Raw genomic sequence first — 19,803 nt, forward strand, 5'->3', positions numbered from 1 at the left:
TTTCCCCGCAGCCCCCCCATCCCCATGCCCCCATCCCCGGGCACTCACCGGTACTGGAAGGGTGCCACGGTGGCCGTCACGGGCCGGCTGTGCGGGGGGGCCGAGGAGAAACTGATGGCCCCCGACCCGAAAACGGGCACCCTGCTCTGCGAGCCAGCGGGGGGGCTGTCCTCCATCTCAGGGGTCCCCCCCAGCCCCCGCACGGAGCAGCTCAGGGGACGGCGACCCCCAGGTCCCCGCAGGCTGCCCGCCACCCCCTTGCCCACCTCCAGCCCCTTCCCGGGGGGCACCAGGGGTCTTTGCCCCCCACGGGGGGGGATGCCGGGGCTGGGCTCCCCGGCCACCTCGTGGCCGGTGGCGGCTCTGGGTTTAGGTTTAAGGCTTTTGGGGCCGGAGGCCAGCCGCGGGGACGAGGCTTGGTGGGAGGCGGGGGGCCCCGGGCTGCTGTGTCGGGCCGGGGGGGCCACAGCAGGCAGCTTGCCGGGGGGCACGGAGCGCGGCACCGGGATGGTGGAGCCGTAGTGGCCGCGGCCGCCCGGGGTGAGGTTGGCCGTCCCGTTCATCCCGGCGAGGAGGCTCCGGCGAGGCGCTGAGGAGGGAGAGGAGAAGGAAGGGGGTGAGGTATGGTGTGGGTGATGTCTCCTCCCCGTGTGTTCCCCCCGCCAGGGACACCTGTCCCTGTGTCCCCAGTTGGGGCCCTACAGTGAGGCCACATGGGCGCAGGCCCCGCAGGGAGGGGTCCCCCTCTTGGCCACCCAAAAAAACATCTCCTGAGCCCCCAAACCACCGGAGACCACCTCCTGGACATCCACGGTGACCTCCCAGCCACCCAGGTCCACCCTGCAGCCACCCAAAACCATCTCCTGGACACCTGAGGCCATCCCTTCACCATCTAAGGCCCTCTCCGGCCACCCAAAACCACCTCGTGGGCACCCAAGGCCACCTTCCAGCTGGCACAGGGGGCAGCTCCACCACCCCGATCCCCTGGCCATGGACCTGGCCGCACGGCACCACGAGGGACCCCCACACACATGCCCACAGGAACCATCCCACAGCTGCTCCTTGCAGTGTCCAAGCCCCATTCCTGCCCTCCCCAGCCCCGACACCCCCATGGGTCCTGGGCACCCCTCTGCGCTGCAGCTCTCCAGGGAAAAATTAGCAAATAAATCAATAAATAATACAATATCTATTTTTTTTTTTTTTTTTGCAGGGATGGAGAGATTGGGAACATCTCTGGAAAGGTGGAGAGATGCCGGGGAGGGCGCCCGGGTGCTGCTTGCCCCCCGCCAGGGCTGCGTTTTGGGCCAGGGCAGCCCAAACAAGGGGGGCTTTGTGCGGGCGCCGCGCTGGGCGCTGGGTGCGAGCCGCCGGGGCCGCTCTCCGTGCACACACACACACACAGGGCGCTCTGTTCCAGCCCGGCCCGCAGCCTGGCTGCCTTTCAAGGCTGAGCCGGGCTTTCCCCGGAGCGTGAGGACTGCCTGCAGACATTTTGGCAGTCGCGCCGTCTCCGACACGGCCCGGGATCTGCCCGCGAGGTCCAGCCCCAGCCCTGCCGATGGCATCGCTGCGGCTCGGGGCCGGCCGTGCCCTGCTCCCAGCACCCAGCCTTTTCCAAAATGCCTTTTGTAGTGCTGGTGGGGTCACCCTTCCCTCCCTGGGGCTGGATCCAGCAGCTCTCCACTCTGGGTGGCACAAGGCAGCCCTACAGAAGTGGCTGAGCCACCGGCCCCGTTCAATTTTTTGGCAATTTTCTCCCAACTTTGCCTATTTTCCCCCAACCACTAGAGCCGGTCCCAGCACCGTAACTTCCCTGAGCTCCTCTTTATCCAAGTCAGAGGCCAAAAGTTCCCCTGGATTTGTGCTGGTCCTATCATCACCGACACCCCTGTGCATCAGCAGCACGCAGCTCCGCTCCGGAGCCTGGCACGCTCCTCTCAGGGCATTCAGCACCGGAGCTGTGACCGTTTTTTATGGATTTTTTTGATCTGTTCGCTCCACCTGGATTCCCCTCACGTGGACACGGCTTCCACCTCTGTCCTCGGAGCCTACTGGGGGGGCAGCACGAGGCTGCTCCTGCAGCCAAAGCCAAAGCTGCTGTGTTTGCCACAAAAAATCAATCCTCCTCCTGTTCTCCCAGGCTCCGAGGTTTTATAGGGGCAGGCAGTGACCCTATAAAAGGGTCAGGAGGGTTTTGGAGCTGTCCCCTCCCATCGCACAGGCCTTGGGGTGGGGAGGGCACCCATCACTTTGCCTGGCTAACCACGGGGACCCCTTCCAGGCTTCACCCTGATCCGGAGCTCCCCTGGGGATGGGGAGGGCTGGATGTGGCCCCTCTGCCCCAGGTGACTCCGGCTGCCAGCCGGACCCCTGGCTGGGGACAGGGATGTCCTAACCCACAGAGCTGCCGTGGGACAACCCAAAGCAGCCAGCACCCACTCAGCCTCGGGAGGAGCCTCCTGCTGGAAGCAGCCTGCCGCAACCTCCCATTATTTTATTACGAAGCACAAATTAAAGTCACCCCTAGGAGATCCAGCACTTTTTTTTTCCTCCATGCAAATTCCCAGCTTCCCTCTGGCAGTTTCCAGCCGCCCAGGCAGGGCCTTTTGGGGACGCTGAGCCCCCCATCCCGTGGGGCCGGTCCCCTCCGTGCGCCCCCGCTCCTCCCGCGGCCACGCTGCCCGGTTAAGCAGGTCACAGCCTGACCTAGATCGAGGCATCTCCCCACCACGGCAGCTCCTTTGCAATTAGCTGAGAAGGGAAAGGACTTTCTCCTAACGACATGGAGCTGCCGGCACTGCGGGCTCAGCCCCACATTGGGGTTTGTCCCCCCCAGGCAGGGCTGGAGCAGCCAAAATCTCAGGCGGGTCGGGATGCGCTCCCCGGGGGGAGGATGCTTCTGGCAGCTACCGCAGGGCCAGAGCTCAGCGCAGGGGTGCTGGGCTGCTGCCCACTGCCTCCGGCACTCAGCTCCAGGTTTCCCATAATTAGAGACCAGGGACAAAGTGGTGGGTGAGCCTTTCGGACGAGGCAGCACACAGAGAAAGAAGCAAAAAGAAACTGGCCGAGCGGTGTCCTTCATCCCAGGACAAACGGGAAGCAGCACATCCCCGAAGGCACCTCGCTCAAAGAGGCATCTGTTGTGCTCGGGGCTCGAGCTGCTCGCTTGGAGCAGAGTCAAAGCACACCTCACACCTGCGGTTCGGGCAGGCAGCGATGAGCACACGGGCCCGGAGGCTCAGCCCCGTTTCCCATCCCTCGCTTCGCACACGATGTGGGGCACGCGGGTGTTTCAGCCCCCTCGCAGCTGTGCCGGGGTGAAAGCCTTCCCCGTGCCCGGGAGGGCTGTGGCAGGAGCCTGAGCACGGCCACTCGGTGATACATTAAACCATTAAAACCCTTCAGCCTCTGCTGGGGTCTCACCGCCACTCCGTGCCTCAGTTTCCCCACCCTGACACAGCTCCAGAGCAAACCCCACAGTGAATCCTACAGCGTGGGTGCGATCGGGACCAGCCCCATGCGGACCCTCCTGGCACAGCGCTGCTGCCCCTCGAAGCCGCTCCCCGCAGCCCCACGCAGGATCTGGCCCCGAGCTGCCTGCGGGGATGGCGCGGCTCCAACGCAGCCTCCTCCCCGGCACGCTCAGGAAGGATGACAAAGAAAAGGCTCCTTGTGACACAAGGGACATAAAACTTTCCTAAGAGAAACAGAGGGGAGCAGGGAGAGAAAGGAGCCTTCAGAGGGGAACAAGCTGCCGATTCAGCCCCCGCTCCACGGCCGGGACCTGGCCTGCCCCCGGCCGGGTGTCACCGCGTGGGACATCGCCACCGCGCTGCCTGCTCACTGCCGGGGGTCTCGAAGCACCGAGGGGCCGTACCCAGGGCTCGGTGCCACGGGGAGGGGGCTTCTGGCTCAAAAACACCGCAGGGACCAGAGCAGAGCCCCGGCAAGGCAGAGCTGGGGGTGGTTGGGGGTCAGCGCAGCACAACCCGAGCCCCTCCTGGAGCCAGGATTTTGCGTGCAGCAGCAGCTCAGCGGGCAGCTTGTGGGGCTGGGGCTTGGGCATGGGCACGGGGAGCAGGAGGGTGGGAGGGTGCCCGGGTGGCCCCAGCTCTGCCTGTCCTGACCTCATCTCCACCCCACAATGCGGGGGTCTTGGGGCCGAGCCGGGGGAGCTGCGGGCGGGTGCAGGAGGGGCACGAAACCGGCTGGTGTGAGAGCAGAGCCGCAGCTCTAAGCTGTCCTTTAGCCACGCCGCTGACAATCCCATTAGGCACTTAACCCACTTCAATAAAACCTCGCTGCCAGCCAAGTTCAGCCCTGCACAGCCCGCAGCCGCCTCTGCCACCCAGCCCCGTGCAGTGACCCCGAGCCCTGCCCAGGCTGGGCACAAATCCCACAGGGGCTGAGCCCTGCCAGGCACCCCCATACTGGAGCCCCCCCCCCCCCCATTTATGGCCTCTGGATACCGGAGGCTGTTGGGGTCTCTGGGGATGTGTCCCCCCGGCTGCTCCAGCCCCTCGCAGGCCTTGAATTGGTGCCTTTAACCCCAAAACTGCGCCCCGTGGGTGTGACGCCCCCCAAGCCCATGCGGGTGGCGGGGGGCGCAGATGTCCCTGTGCAGCCCCCGAGGGGACAGGGGGTGTCGAGGGGGGACAGGAGGTGTCGGGGGGGGGGGGGGACACAAGGGTAGGGAGGGGACAGGGGGCTGCGGGAGCGCGGAGCCGGGCGCGCCGTGCTCGCTGCGCGTCCCCGCGGCCGTTCAGGAGGCGCCGGCGCTGGACAGCTCCGGGCCGGCCCCGCGGCGCCGCCCCCCCCCAAAAAAAAATAAAAAATGGGGCTTCCAATTCCGCCCACCCCCCAAAAAATAAACCTAGGGGTGTCCCCCTGAGAACCTCCCTCCCCATGGCCACCAGTGCCGGGGCTGCCGCTTCGCCAACCTGCGAGAGGCCAGGAGCTGCCCGCAGCCCCGCTGCCTCTCTCCAGCAGGTGCTTCAGCAGCCAGCACCTCACTCCCCCCAAAAAAAAAGGCCTCCCTTGTGGTGTCTGAGGACCCCACGCCATGTCCCGGAGCCCTCGTGCAGCCAAGGCACAGGCGATGCTCTTGGGGAGGGCCGAAAGCGAGCAGCTGGGGAGGGGAGCGCATCCCAACCAGCCCGGCTGGGGCCATCGCAGCGTTTGGCCCCAGCCCCGGGACCTGACGGGCTGCAGACCTGGCCTGGTCTCCTCGCCAGGAAGCTCCTTGCTTGCTTTTTTTTTTGAGCAAGAGCAGATGTCGCAGCGCCTGCCTGCGTGTCCTCACCGGGTCCAGCAAGGCTGGGAGGAAACGGCCCCTCCGGCGCTCAGCCCCGAAGCCTGGAGGCCCCCGGTGCTTTTTGGCTTTGGGGACGTGGCCTCGGGAAGCCGCAGCTGTGTGGAGAGCTGCTAAAGGCATCAACTCGGCCGTGCTTGGTCGTGTGGTGTCCCACGTGCGGTGGGACAGCTGCGCTCACCTCCCCGCCCCGGCACGGGCTGTGCGTCCCCGGCGCTGGGCTCAGCTCCCCAGGCGCACCGGAGGCTGCGCTGGGCTAAGCCAAAGGTTGTTCATCCTTCCAAGGAGGCCAAAGCTGCCGTCTGCACCGCTCCGGGTGCTGAACAGAGCAAGGGGAAGCTGTGCTGGGGCTCCGAGTGGCCACCCGTGAGCCCCCTGCTCCCCCCCGAGCCCCTGGGTGTGCAGCGAGGCTGTGCCCCCCCCGCATCCTCAAGCACCAGAGTGCGGGACCCCCTGGGGACCATCCCCAGCGTGCACAACACCTATAGGGCTGGTGGTACCCAGGCACATGGGATGGGATCTCCCACAACGCCTCCCCACCATAAATGCACAGCTCTTGCAGCAGGGACTTGCCCTGACCCCCCTTTTTCTCCCCCAAATGTGCCCGGTGCCCCCACTCGCGTTGCTCAGCCCCCACAGCCCGGCAGCCCTCACCCTGCCTGGGACGGGCTCCCCGGGACAAGCGGGCATCTGCAATGGAAAGCAAAAGCCCCGGGGAGCCCTTAATGGGATGAGTGGATTTTCCAGCGAGCTGCAAATCCGCAGGGGCCGCGAGGGCCACGCAAACACCTCGTTAGCCAGGAATTAACCTGGGGGTCGCTGCGTTTGCTGCTCGGAGCGCAAGCAGCCGGGCTGCCCCCCCAGCTTCAAACCAATCCCCATGGTTCACAGAGTGACTGGGGGTCGGTTGCTCGTGGAGGAAGCTCAGCTTTCCTGGAGGAGAGCCTGAGCATCCCCTGAGCAAACCCTGAGCATCCCCTGAGTAAACTCTGAGCAAACCTTGAGCATCCCCTGAGCACCCCGCCTGCCCGCAGCGAGGAGAGCTGTGCTCCAGCTTCCCCTGCCCCCCTCAGGGCATAGATGCCTCCCCTGGAAAGAGCCCAGAGAGGGGAGAGGGGGAGAAAAACCAGGAAAACCCTGTAGGGGGATGGAGGAAGGGGTGGAGGAGAAGCCGTGAGTCAATGCCCAGCCCCACACCGAGGGAGTTTCCGCTGCCCTGCTGCCGGAGGTGACGTGGCCCGGCCGCATCCGCACCGTGGGGCCGTGTCCGGTGCCAGCTGAGGATGAGGATGGGGACGACCACCCCCGTGCCCCCACCCTGACAGCCCAACACGTTGCTGAGGGTGGCCGTGCTGGGTGCCCCGGGGTGCCCAGAGCCCCCCCAAACCCAGCCCCTGAGGCTCCCACGAGGCCACCACCACGGGGGTGTCCCCGCCTGGGTGGCCGCAGCAGGATGTGGCTTTGGTGGCAGCGTGGGAAAGCTCTGCCCAGCACAGACCAGTGCCCACCAGCAGGGGAACATCAGGGAACTGGGGAAATCACGGAATGGTTGGGTCGGAAGGGACCTTAAAGCCTGGTTCCAGCCCCGTGCCATGGGCACAACGCCTCCCCCAGCCCCGGCTGCCCCCAGCCCCATCCAGCTGCCAGCTCATGTCCAGCATTTCTGCCACCAACGTCCCCAAACCCTTCTCTGCAGGGCCACCCCCAGCCCGTGTGGGCATCGCCCTGACCCCGGGGGTGCCCACACCCGGCTCCCACCCCAAACCTGCCCCCTGCAGCACAGCGCGGACAGGCAGAGCCGGATTCCCATATCCCAGAGGGAAGAGGATGCCAGGACAGCAGTGCCACCACCCCGGGGGGCTCCTGTCCCCACCCGCCCCCTCCTCACGCAATGCCTGGGGGTGCCCCTGGTGCATCCAGGGTCCTGGATCCGTCCCCTCTACGGCCAAACCCCACTTGGGGTAAGTCACAGAGGGTGAAAGCCCCCCTGGGTGCCCAGCATCCCCCCCGTGGGGTTGCACCAAGGCTGTGAACCCAGGCGCTCATTCAGCTGTGCCCAAATTTCCGTGCACCTGAAGCCCTCGCTCAGGCAAAGCTCGTCAAGGGGCCTCTTGCTAACGAGCAGGGCTCAGGACCCTCCCTCAGCCCCAGGGAGCGGTCGGGGGGGGGCACTGGGGTTGGTTTGTGCCCCCTCTGGGAGCACTCAAGGAGGACCCCGCGGGCTTTGCCAAGCTCGCCACCAACCCGGCCCCCACAGCAGCTCCTGGCCCCCCCAGGAATCATTTCTGAACCCCAAGAGCCCAGGGACCGACGCTGCTCCCCCTGTGCCCTGGGTGGGAGGCAGGGGGGGAACGGGGACACCTGGCCCCCAGCCCGCTCAGCCCCTGCGGGGCCCGGAAACACCTTTATCCTGTCCGCGGGCAGGAAAAGCTCCCAGCTTGGATATTTTTATACCCCGCTGCCCCCCGGGGACGGCCCCACCTCCCTGGCTGCGCCCCCAGCCCCGCTCCAGGCCCCGCCACCCCCCGTCCTCATCCTCGCCCCCATTCCCTTCCCTGTCCCCGTTCCTGGCCCAGTTCCCATTTTGGTGGCTCCCCCCACGCCGGGGCTCACCTGGAAGCCCCCAGAGCAGGGGACGAGGCCCGGATCCCGCTCTGGGACCCCAACCAAGGGGGGGGAAGGACCCAGCCCCCAGCCTGCCCCCCCCCACACCCCGCACCGTGGGGCCGTGTGGGATGGGGAGCGATGCCCGGGGGGGAAACTGAGGCAGGAGCAGGGCTGGGGGTGGCGAGCCCAGGAGCAGCACCGAGCCCCCGTGCCTCAGTTTCCCCCCCCCGGCTTCCTGCAGCTCCCCCAGGAGACCCCGAGCCGGGGACAGGCGACAACGGGAGGGGGGCACCGGGACACGGGAGGGGGGGACCCCGCACCCCCGGCACCACCCGGGCCGGGCTGAAGGAACGGGACCCCCGGGGGGACCCTGCCCCGACGGCCCCGTGTCCCTTGGGTGTCCCCCCCCGGGGTGTCCCCCCCCGGCCCCCCCCCAGCACTCACCGCCGCCGCCCGGCCCCGCTCCGCTCCCGGCGCCTCCCCCGCGGCAGCGGCGCGGACTCGAAGCCAGCGCCGGGAGCGGGGAGCGGCGGGGAGGAGCCGCGCAGGGACGGCCCCCCCCGGCCCCCCCTCAGCCCTCCCCGGCCCGCAGCAGAACGGCCCCGAGCACTGGGGGGGGTGGGGGGCAGCACCACGGCGCCCCCGGAGCCCCCACCCCAGGGGTTCCCCCCCCCGGGACCCCCTCTCCACCCGGGACCCCTCTCCATGCGCCCCCCCCACGGGTCCCCCCCTCACTCTCCATTCCCCGGACCACCCCCCCCCCGATCCCCCAATGCCCTCCCCCCCCCACGGGACCCATACCCCAAGGGTCTCCCACACTTATCCCCCCCCCCCCCCATATGTCCCCCTCCAGAGCCCGCAGCCCCCGGACCCCCCCGGTCCCCCCAAACCTTCCCCCCCTCCCCTCCCCACAAATCCCGCAACCTCAAAACCTTCCACGGAGCCCACTCCCCCCCCCATAAATCCCCCTCCCGTCTCCCGCCCCCCCCCGGAGCTCCCCCCCCCCGGAGCTCCCCGCCCCTTTCCCCGCCCCTCCCCGTTCCCTCCCCCCCCCCTGCCCGCAGTAGCCATGGCGGCGGAGCCGGCTCGGGACACGGCCACGGCCACGGGGGGGGCAGCGGCCGCCCCCTTCTCGCTGCTGCACCTGCACCTGGAGCTGGGGGTCGCTTTCGGCTCGGGGGGGGGCGCGGGGCGGTTGCGGGGGGCTGCGCGCTTGGAGCTGCGCTGCGTGCGCCCTGGGGGCCGCGCCCTGGTGCTGGACTCGCACCCCACGCTGGAGGTGCGGGGGGCGACCCTGCTGCCCCCCCCGTGCCCCCCCGGGGCCGAGAGCGATGCCGATGCCGGGGGGGGCCAGGAGCTGCCCTTCGAGACCCTCCCGTTCGCCAGTTACGGCTCGGCGCTGCGCATCGCCCTGCCCCGCGAGCCGCGGCCCGGGGACCTGCTGGCGCTGCGCATCGACTACGAGGCGGGCGAGGGACCCGGGGTGAGAGGGGGGCGAGGGGTTGGGGAAGGGCCACGGGGGGGGTGAGGGGCCGGGGAGGGTCCGCAGAAGGGGTTTTGGGGTTTAGGGTTGGGTCCCACGCTGTCCCGAAGGTGTCTGGCGTGGGGTGAGTTGGGGAGCGAGGTGGGTGCCCATGGTGAGCGGACCCCTCCGCCCCCCTCACCGCCTCGCTGTTCCCCCCCCTGTGCTGCAGATGTCGTGGCTGGCCTCCTCCCAAACTGCCCAGAAGGAGAAGCCTTTCCTCTATACCTCTGGCTTCCCTGTGCTCAACAGGTCCTTCTTCCCCGGCTTCCACACCCCGGGCACGAAGAGCACCTACTCGGCACAGGTCCAGGTAAAGCCCCGCCGCTCACAGCGCTGTCTCTTGTCTCTCGCCAGGTGTGCTGGCTCACCCCCGAGCAGACCGCGGGGAAGCAGAAGCCCTTTATGTACACTCAAGGCCAGGCCGTCCTGAATAGATCCTTTTTCCCTGGCTTTGACACTCCAGCAGTTAAATGCACATACTCAGCCACGGTGCAGGTAAGCGGCTCCCCGGGAGGGGCGCGGGGCACAAACCCCAACGCCTTCCCGAAGCTCTCCCAGAGCAAAGCCCTCGCCGTGCTCCCACCTGGAGGTGCTCGAGGGGCAGGATGCCCCAGACACGTGGAAGCATTCGGGTGCTGCAGGAGTGCTGCCCGGAGCCCGTGCGGCCATGGGTTCGAGACAATTTGGAGCATTACAACCCAAATTCCCCCTGCAGGCCCCCAGCAGAGAAGGCAGTGACAAATATTTAGCTTCTACTTTGTTTTCCTCTATGAGTACACCCGGCCTGAGTCGCTCCTCTCCCCCTTCCCCAGCCACCGCTGCAGCCTCTGGTTCGTGCATGGCAGAGGGTGCGTGCGGGGCGGTGTGCTGAGAGCTTTTGCCTCCGAGCAGGAGGCTGCCAAAATGCTCCACGCTTGATGCTGAGGTGCCAGGGAGCAGCTGGGATTAGCTGGGTGCTTGAACCTCTCGGGTCTCCTCGTGGGGATGCAGCTGCCTGAATAATTCCTCTGAATCCTTACCGTGAAGCACCCAGCTCGGTCCCCTAGCAGGCAGCGGGTGCCTTCCCCTTTTTGTTTAACCCCAAACCAAGTCGCTCTCACCCAGCTTTGTCCCCTCTCCTGGGGACACGCAGCCAACAGCGGTGCTGCCAGGAGTGAAGGATGCTGCTGGGGGCTGTGACGCTGATGGCACACTGAGGCCGTGGCATCGGCTGGGGATGCAGGACTTTATTTTTCTCCCTCTTGCTCTAAATTCTTCCCTGAAAGTTGGAGCGAAGCTCCCTCCTGAAGTGTGAGCACGGGGCTCGTGTGTTGGAAAACCCCGGTGCAGGGATCGGTGCTGCAGGAACCGTGCTCTCCCCAGCCCCACCGGCCTCACCTCCCGCCTGTCCTGGGAGCCACTGCAGAGCTCACTGGGGCCTGACGAACCGGGATAACGAGCTGTTGTGCAAGGATGGGGAGGAGAGCTGCTTTCTGCAGGGCACGCGCTGCTTCCTGCCTCCCTGCGCTGCTCCCTGCTGTGCCCTGTGGCACCGGGGCTCACCATGTGCCTCTCTTGCTGTGCTCAGCTGCTTTGTCCCCAGTGCTGTGGTTGGGGCTTGGCTCTGGGGATGCATCGTGGAGTCCCCCGCCGGGCTGGCAGACACCCCGCTTCGTGCAGCACAGATCTGATGGGCGTTTTGTCCACGTTTCCAGGTCCCCGAGGGCTTCACGGCGGTGATGAGCGCCACGACCTGGGAGAAGCAGAAGGACAACACCTTCGTCTTCAAGATGGACCATCCCATCCCCTCCTACCTGATCGCCCTGGCTGTCGGGGACATTGTGTCTGCTGAAGTTGGCCCGAGGTAAGCGCCTGCAGGAGCAACCTGCAGCACATAACCCCGCCAAGCAAAGGTCCCACGTCTCTTCCCCAGGCTGCTCGTTGGAGCTTGCAGCTGCTCCAGCACCCGTGTAAAAGCCCTTTGGCATTCGGACTAGGAAAGAGATTGCAACAGTTGGACTCTCGTTAGCTTCATTTATCACCAGGCTTTTATGCTGTCGCAGAATAAACACGTGCGGGTGTTGCCTGATGAAGCAATGGGGTGAAAGTCCCCTCCTGGTTATCGCTGCCTCTTGTTGGTGCTGGCCAAGCACGCGACTTGCAGGTCTCCACCTGCCCCATGATTGTCCTGCAGGGTCCCCCGGTGCTGCCTCCTCCTGCTGCAGACACAACGCACTGCTCGGGGCAGGGTGGGGGGATCTCTTTGTGGGCACCTGCTCGGCTCTGGAGGAGCCCCCGACTCAGAGGGGTCGCTCAGTGGGGCCGAATGTCCCCCCAAATCCCTGCTCCTCGGCATCTGGAGGGACCCCCTTCCCTTTTATTGCTCTGTTGGGCTCTGCAGGAGCCGTGTCTGGGCCGAGCCCTGCCTGATCGAGGCTGCTAAGAAGGAGTACGATGGGGTGATCGAGGAGTTCCTGGCCGTGGGCGAGAAGCTCTTCGGACCCTATGTTTGGGGCAGGTATGAGGGGCTCTGTTCCTTGGGGCTGGGGACGGAGCATCCCCTGGCCCTGGGCCATGGCTGCAGGCAGAGGAGGCTCCGTACCGAGCCGCCAGCCCTTCCCTGCTAGGTACGACGTCCTGTTCATGCCGCCCTCGTTCCCCTTCGGCGGGATGGAAAACCCCTGCATCACCTTCGTGACGCCCTGCCTGCTGGCCGGGGACCGCTCCCTGGTGGACGTCATCATCCACGAGATCTCCCACAGCTGGTTCGGGAACCTGGTCACCAACGCCACCTGGGGCGAGTTCTGGCTGAACGAGGGCTTCACCATGTACGCGCAGAGGCGCATTTCCACCGAGGTCTACGGTGCGTGGCCATGCCCGGGGTCTCTGCGGGGTTTTGGGGTCCGTGCCATCTGCTGGCCCGGCAGCTGCTCCCCCAGCCAGCAGGGCTCACGCCACTTGCCCCTGGTAGCAGCACCCGTCACACTCTCATCGTGTGTGGGTCGGGGTCTCCAAACGCCTCCGCTTGTCCCCGCCAGGTTCAGCGTACACCTGCCTGGAGGCCGCCACGGGCAGGGCCCTGCTGCGCCAGCACATGGACAACACCGGGGAGGACCATCCGCTCAACAAGCTCCGGGTGGTGATCGAGCCAGGTCCGTGGCAGCCCCCGCGGGCGGTGCTGGTGGTGCCCGAGGCTGCGCAGGGCTCTGCTCCGTGCAGAAAGGGTGAATCCGCTCGTTCTGCAGAGCAGCAGATGGGTTGCGAGAGGTTTCCTTTCTTCCCCTGCTAGGCGTCAACCCGGACGACACGTACAACGAGACCCCCTACGAGAAGGGGTTCTGCTTCGTCAGCTACCTGGCGCACCTCGTGGGGGACCAGGGCAAGTTCGACGCCTTCCTGCAGGTCAGTGGAGGGGCAGCACAGGGAGCTCGGCCCAAAAATGGGGTTGGGAGACACGAAATGCTGCGGGGGGAGAAAGGAGCACAGGGAGCCAGGTGGCTGAGGAGAGGGGGGAACAGAGATGGTCCCAGGGGGTGGTGATGGCTGAGCGCAGATGGGCAGGGGGTGTTTGGGGACATGCTGGGGGATCCAGGGGTAGGCAGCGAGCGTGTGTGGCAGCCCACCCCGGCTGTCCCCACAGGCCTACGTGGAGCGGTTCAAGTTCCAGAGCATCACAGCGGATGATGCCCTCAATTTCTTCCTGGAATACTTCCCCGAGCTGAAGAAGCAAGGCGTGGACTCGCGCCCAGGTCAGTGCGGGGCCGGTGTGAGCTTCGTGTGCCACAACCACCTCACCTCACCCGTGGGGCTGCCAAGGTGCAAACCGAGCCCTGCCCAAGCGGGGCCCCCCCAGCTCCCCCTCCCTGCCTCACCTCAGGCTTGGAGTTCGATCGCTGGCTCAACACGCCGGGCTGGCCGCCCTTCCTGCCCGACCTCTCCCCGGGGCAGCAGCTGATGAAGCCGGCGGATGAGCTGGCGGAGCTGTGGGCGGCCGAGAGCTTGAACGTGGAGGCGATCGAAGCCGTGGACATCACGGGCTGGAAGACGTACCAGCTGGTCTACCTCCTGGACCAGCTCCTGCAGAAGTCGCCCCTACCCGAAGGTGAGGGCCTGGTGCCCACGGGTGGCATCACACCGGGCCCAGGCTGGGGGCCGGGGATGTGAGGGGCTGCACCCGCACGGCCTCACCCAGCCCTGGGGTGCTGGGGAGTCCGGGGCCGGGAGGATTTGGGCGAGCAGAGGCGATGGCTTTCTCTCACAGGCAACGTGGAGAGGCTGAGCGCCATGTACCCCAAAATCTCCAAGGCCCAGAACGCCGAGCTGCGGCTGCGCTGGTGCCAGATCATCCTCAAGAACAACCACGAGCCCGAGTACAGCAAGGTCAAGGACTTCCTCCACAGCCAGGTTTGTCCCATCCCTCTGAGGGGACGAGGGTGACACCGGGGGGGGACACACAGGACCCCCCCCGGTCATCCCCAGCCCTCCCCGTGCTGTGGTGGAGGTGGCTGGGCCCTGACCGCTTCTCTCTCTGGCAGGGGAAGCAGAAGTACACCCTGCCCCTGTACCGCGCCATGTGGGCCGGCTCGGAGGCGGCCCGGGCCCTGGCCATGGAAACCTTCTCGGCCACGGCCGCCCAGCTCCACGTCAACGTCCAGAACTACGTCAAGAAGATCCTGGGCCTGGAGGGGGCAGAGAAGGAGTGAGCGGAGAAGGGGGTGCTCCTGCCCCTGCCCGGCTGGGGCAAGCCCTCCGTGAGGTCTCCCTGCGCGTATTTGCTTATTAAATTTTATAATTTTTACCTTTTTTTGTGCTTTATTTCCAGCAGTCCCTGTGCAGTTTGTGCTCCTCCTGGCCAGGAACCATCCCCAGGCCCCAGGGTTTACCTGGAGGGATGGGCCTGGCACAGAGGCCTCTGGTCCTCTGCTGGGGGCCCAGGGGGCTCATTTTGGGGCTGGAGAGGGCAGGATCCGTCCCTGCTGTGCCACCTCTGCCCTGGGCAGAACAGGGCCCTGCCACAGGCTGGCAGCGCGACAAACCCCACAGGTTTGTGAGCAAAGGGGGAGCTTAGTGTGGGATCTGCCCTCCAGCCTCGGTGCAGGGATCAAGGATGGAGCCTGGCCCCATGAACCTGCAGTGCAGGAGCAGCAGCTGGGTCAGGACCATCCCCTAAGCGAGGCCGTGAGATACAGGGAGCGACTCTGACACGTTTCTGAGCAGCAGCAGAATGGTAATGGACCTGGGGGCTCCAGCCCAGGCACAGCCTAATGGGCTTTTAGGCAGAACTTTCCATCAGGAGAATAACTGCGCTGGTGAGCAGCCAGGCGCTGACAGCAAACCCGAGCTGACACCACCACGGTGCCGTGTGGAACCAGCCCTGAGCCTTTTGCTGGGGTAAATCCCACAGAGGATGGACAACGATGCAAGTAAAACACAATTTGAGGGCTTTACAGAGTCAGTGTGGCCTACACAGGGAGACTGCAGGACTAGGACAAGGAGCAAGCTCGACAGCTGTGTAGGTCCTTGTCCCCACCAAAGCAAGACCAAGAGCACGTTCCCTGAAGCCCAATTCCAACACAAAGCTGCCCGAGGCCACGCCAGCACCACGAACCCTGGGATCCTGCTGGCCACAAAGGCCCCCGAGGCCAGTGGCTGGGCAGGGTGTGCTATATGGTGGGCTGGGAGCACTCGAGCCAAAACCATCTCCGAAACAAAGATGCCTGCAGCGCCCAGCTCTGAGGGTGCAGAGCGCACATTTCATCGCTGATGCGCTCAGAAATAAACTCCAAACCCCAAATCAGCGCAGAAAATAGAGTCTAAGGGGCTGGCTGAAGTCACGGATGAAGTCACCTTCCTCACCAGGCTGTGCATCTTTGGAAAATGGGTGTCCTCTAGTGGATTCAGCATCGCTGAAAATCACTTTTAGTATTATTACTTGTCGCTTATAACCTGCTCCATTAGCAACCCTGCTTTCCCAGGGAAAATGTAGCTCATTGGCACAATTAACACAACCCCTGACAAAGAGACTTCATTAGCTCTGAGGCATCTGGAAATAATCCCCCAGGCTGAAAAAAGTCCTTGGCTCTCAGATGTATCTGCCACCTCTGGTCGGACTCACCTGAGCAAGCCCTCAGCTGGGATTAAGTGGTCCACAAAGTAGTTCCCTTGGATTAAGTAAAATAACAGCTTCTCCCTTTCAAGAAGCCCAGCAGCGTAGCACTACCTCTGGGCTGCCTTCTGCTTCACACACATTTCTCAGGCAGCAGGAAAGGGAGCGTCAACCTGCCCCATCAACCTTCTCCACCCAACTGCCAGCTACTGCTAACGCGTGTGGCTGGGCTCCGACCTGCCGTGCTGCTTCCTGGGTGGATGGGGATGGGGTTTGTGGTCCCAGCACCTCCACGTGCTGCTGCGATGTGAGGCAGGACAGGATTTTGATCCCTTCCTCTTCTGGGCTGTCTCAGTGGCTCTCAGCAGGGCAGGGGAGCAGCTTGGTCAGCAGAGCTTTAACCACCAGCTGATGCCCTCCCAAGCTGCACAAGTGAGGTGAAAGCTTCTCTGTCCCCTCTGAGAAGCATCCAGCACGGCTGGGAGCTGGGGAGCTGCAGCAGAGAGGGAAGAGCAGCCGTGTCTGAACTGGCTGGGAAGGGCACGCTGCTGTCACTCACCTTCCTGCAACGAAGACACTTGGGTGTAAAATTAGTAACAAGCTGGAGCACAGACATTTATTTTTTAGCAAAGTGACCTTCATCAAGCTGAGAGTTCTTTTCACTTAATTTTCTCCAAAATGAAAGCCAAGTCAATCGTGTAATGCAGGGAGATGATGTTAACTCTTTATTAATATATTGATATTGAAAGGCTTAGCGAGACAGGATTAATGGATTTGATGGTCAGAAAGGAAGGCTGTAATCTTCTAGTTTGACCTGCAGCAGAGCATAGGCCTGGGCTTCCTGCAGCCCACCAATCCAGGCAGTTGCAAAAGGGCTTATCTTTTAATCCATACCATGGGGAGTCTCTGAAAAGTCACTACAGTCTGGTCCAACAGTCAGCTTCACTGCTAACACCATGCTCTCTGCTTCCAGTTTTGTTATATCTGACTTCCACTTACAGCCCCGGGCTGTTTCAGCTGAAGTTCTTTAAATAGTCTTCTTTAAATACTGTGTTTCAAAATATTAATGACTCTCTTACTTGTGACTGCGTTTACTTTACAGTATATAGGAACAATAACGGGCTTGATTCAGACCTCAGTTATCCCCAAACTATGTGGAATTAATTAATTTCTTAATGGTTTCCATTTTACATTTGTGTAAGGGAGACCAAACCCTTCTCCACGAAGGTACAAACCAAGCAAATCCACAGGAGAGTAAGTCAGCTGTCCACGCTCCTCTTGGCCGTCTGCTAGATTGTGTAGACACCATGAGCAGCTCAGTACGGAATGGTAAAAAGAGAGTCAGCTGTAAAGTGTTAGATTTTTGAGAAAAAAAAAATAAAAGTCCGATTTACCAAAGCATGTCATATGTCTGAGCCCAGCTCTGCACACTGCTTGTCTGATATGTGGTTAGCTAACGACTCTATGATGTCAAGAAGGAGTGGCTGACTTAGGGAGCGGAGGTTTGGCAACTTGGAGACCTTCAAGGAAAAGAAAAACAAAACAGAAGAACAGAAAGAAATTAAAACCCTCCCCAAAGCACAGCTGATGTACCATCGCCTTCCCCCTGCCACCCCACATGAACACGCGGGTCAGTCAAGTCATGGCTGGGCGCCTGCTGCGGGAGCTTTTGCTCACAATTGCGGAGCTGGGAAGCAGAAAATGGCCCACGGGAGCTCAACTCGTGACTTCCTGCACTTTCATTCCACTTTCAGGCTGCTGCACGGAGGGGGTGGGAATGGAGAACAGCAGAAACGCTGAGCCCAGCACTGCCTCTCCAAGAAAGGAGGAATTCCTATTCCTAATGACAATTCCGCTGTTACTGGATGCAGATGAAGCCCTCTCCTAAAATCAAACCTGGGCAGCAGCACAGCCCTGGGCTTTGAAGTCTGTGTGTGTGCGTTTCTGCCGACCTCCAGATCATCAGAACTTGACTGAGGAGCTGATCTCTTCACTCCTCTGCTCCCGAGGAGAGGTGGTGGTTTAAAGCAGAGCCCTGTTCAGTACCCACGCTGGTTTTGCTGGTATTCCTCCCGCAGTCCGAGCAGGCCACTGCAGCACCGGCCAACACAAACCTCTGCCACATCAAATACATGGGAACCTACAACACGTAGGTTGTAGAGCACATCTCTCTGCTCCTAGGCTGCTCAGAAGCTCAACTGCTATCAAAAGGGAGCTCCAGGCTTTCGTGTCCTCCACATCTTTCTAGAAGCAAGGCAGCAATCCCTCCTCCTGCAGTCATTAACGCCCCTGTCCAGCCTGGAAAGCAGACTGCCTAAAAGCCTGTCCACTTATCCAACCCGTATTATCTGATTTCATAAAATAAATCACCTCACTTTACAGAGCTCATCTGTGATAAAGCATAAAGATATTCTGAGCATCTTCTGAAACCCTGGAAGGAAACCACTGAGTGCACTTTCAGAAGCAGCTCAGGGTAATACCTGCTGGAAATCATATGCCCAAAATAAGAGGGCACGAGGACGGGGTGGGAAAAATACCCCGGTGACACTGCTGGGAATCCTGCTCTGTGTCAAGAGGCACACGCTGCAGAAGAACAGATCAGAGCTGGTGTCAAAACACACTCAAACGCTTCAGAACAGCAGTTTTATTAGGGCTTTTGCACAGTGCTGACACACAAAAGCCTAAATACACAGCGCCCCAACTACTGAACCTCTGGGAACAGCTCTTCAATTGGTGTTCTTACTGCTGGGAAAACTCTTTTAACCTTCTGAATCACGAACAACATTAACCAAGCTGTGAGAAGAGATCACAACGGCCATATACCCAGCCTGACTAAGCCTTGATGACCCGCCGGGCTCGCACAGCAAGAACAAGTCACCTTTCAGAGCCTGTGGCATGCCAGGGAGCAGAACAGCGAGCATTCCTGCCCAGCCACGCACACACAGTCACACAGAGCTGGGCCAAAAATCACACACTGGAGCCTCTCAGGCCAAGCACAAACATTGCATAAATAAGATTTCTTGCACATCTGCTTGACAGTCTTCCAGCCACATTTTGATGAAAACCGTTCTAAGAGTCAGCAGTTTAAATATAAAACATTTCCACATATTCTGGCTAGTGAAGATGAGTACAATTGAGTAACACCCTTTAGTTCAGATCTTTTTTTTTCCTGAAATGTTGCAATATTCATTTCCCCCCAGTACGTTCTGGTGAGAATCACTCCAACCTGTTTGTCTTCCTGTGGCCTCCACTGGGAAGGACCACGAGATTTCAGCTCGTGGGGACTACAGCACAGTGACCCCAAACCCGAGGAGCTGTCCCAACCACCTGTGTGTCCTGTAGCCTGCAGTGGGGCCATTCCCCACCCCATGCTGAAGTTGGACCCCTCTGCAGGATCCACGAGGCCAGAAGAAAATGTGTCAGACAAAGCCAGGGGCTGTAAGCTCATGCTGAGCTCCCTCCACCAGGCATGGGATTCCTGGATGCTGGCTCCACTCTCAAAGCTTCTTATGCATTTTTAGTGATTTCTGAGTGTAAAACTCATTACATTTGGACAACTTCGGCATTTAATAAAGAGCCCAAATACCTCCCTCTGAGTATCCAATCTCTAGATACCAGCTGGACCTAGCAGAGCTTCCCTTCCCTGTGGGCAACAACAAGAGGACCGTGAGATTAAACATACTGAAGATGGAGAGCTCCCTGAATACTGGCCATGGCATTATTACCAGGAAGTACGTAGCATCCAGAAATCCCAATTCCCAGTCTCTGTGATATACCTGCCAGTTAACAGTTGAGCAACAAACTGGTGACATGCTGGGAAACTCTCATGGAGGGATCGTGTGTCTTATGAGCAACACGATGACAATACCCTTAGCTTTCTCAAACGAGGACAGGAATATCAGCACTTCAGGCTCATGACCTTTTCTATCACCCTGCATCATCCTGTGTGGTTTCCATGTTTTGATACATGGAAACCACAAAAAGCCCAGCCAGGACATGGTAATCTGCCTTTTGAGCACACAACAATATAGCATCTATGGCAGGGAGAATACTTCAACAGAAATATGAACACTGCACTTGTAGCTACCAGTGAAAAAGAAAATCATGCATTTGATACATGACAAACTTATCTTGTTGTACACACAGGAACCCAACGATGGCATGGCACAAAATTAACAACTGGAACAAGCGGAAATGGAAGCAATTCTGTGCAACTTCTGTTTTGGAAGGTGTCTGCATTTCCAGACTAGATTGTTCTAGTCTTTTATTTATTTT

At 61.8% G+C, this 19,803-nt stretch overlaps 3 protein-coding genes across 10 annotated transcripts in view; 1 reads left to right on the top strand and 2 right to left on the bottom strand.

Moving 5' to 3' along the window:
* NAV1 (neuron navigator 1) overlaps positions 1–8,507 on the bottom strand; it is a 57,716-nt gene extending 49,209 nt beyond the window's left edge. For all 7 annotated transcript variants that reach the window (XM_068659643.1, XM_068659642.1, XM_068659640.1 and 4 more), the window contains exons 1-2: positions 8,363–8,507; positions 49–589 (exon numbers count right to left, since the gene is read on the bottom strand). In XM_068659643.1, coding sequence (XP_068515744.1) covers positions 49–563 — 515 coding nt within the window. In that variant the 5' untranslated portion in view covers positions 564–589; positions 8,363–8,507. The remainder of the gene's footprint in view (positions 1–48; positions 590–8,362) is intronic.
* Positions 8,508–8,960: 453 nt separating this feature from the next.
* Positions 8,961–14,220, top strand: RNPEP (arginyl aminopeptidase). 2 transcript variants are annotated; one of them, XM_068660147.1, is made up of 11 exons: positions 8,961–9,401; positions 9,613–9,753; positions 11,138–11,286; positions 11,824–11,940; positions 12,050–12,285; positions 12,461–12,574; positions 12,712–12,824; positions 13,063–13,171; positions 13,300–13,524; positions 13,684–13,826; positions 13,958–14,220. In XM_068660147.1, exons 1-11 carry the CDS (start codon positions 8,988–8,990, stop codon positions 14,123–14,125), a joined length of 1,929 nt encoding a protein of 642 aa, XP_068516248.1. In that variant the 5' UTR covers positions 8,961–8,987; the 3' UTR covers positions 14,126–14,220. The 2 variants fall into 2 exon arrangements, with proteins under 2 accessions (XP_068516248.1, XP_068516247.1); XM_068660146.1 differs by lacking the exon at positions 9,613–9,753 and adding an exon at positions 9,798–9,938 and having other exon boundaries at positions 8,963–9,401.
* A 2,010-nt stretch (positions 14,221–16,230) lies between these two features.
* LZTR1 (leucine zipper like post translational regulator 1) overlaps positions 16,231–19,803 on the bottom strand; it is a 34,386-nt gene continuing 30,813 nt past the window's right edge. Inside the window, exon 20 of the mRNA XM_068660145.1 lies at positions 16,231–17,048. Within this exon, the coding sequence (XP_068516246.1) occupies positions 16,932–17,048 (117 nt within the window). The 3' untranslated portion in view covers positions 16,231–16,931. The remainder of the gene's footprint in view (positions 17,049–19,803) is intronic.

Source organism: Anas acuta, chromosome 24, assembly GCF_963932015.1.
Source record: "Anas acuta chromosome 24, bAnaAcu1.1, whole genome shotgun sequence".
Classification (NCBI taxonomy): Eukaryota; Metazoa; Chordata; class Aves; order Anseriformes; family Anatidae; genus Anas; species Anas acuta.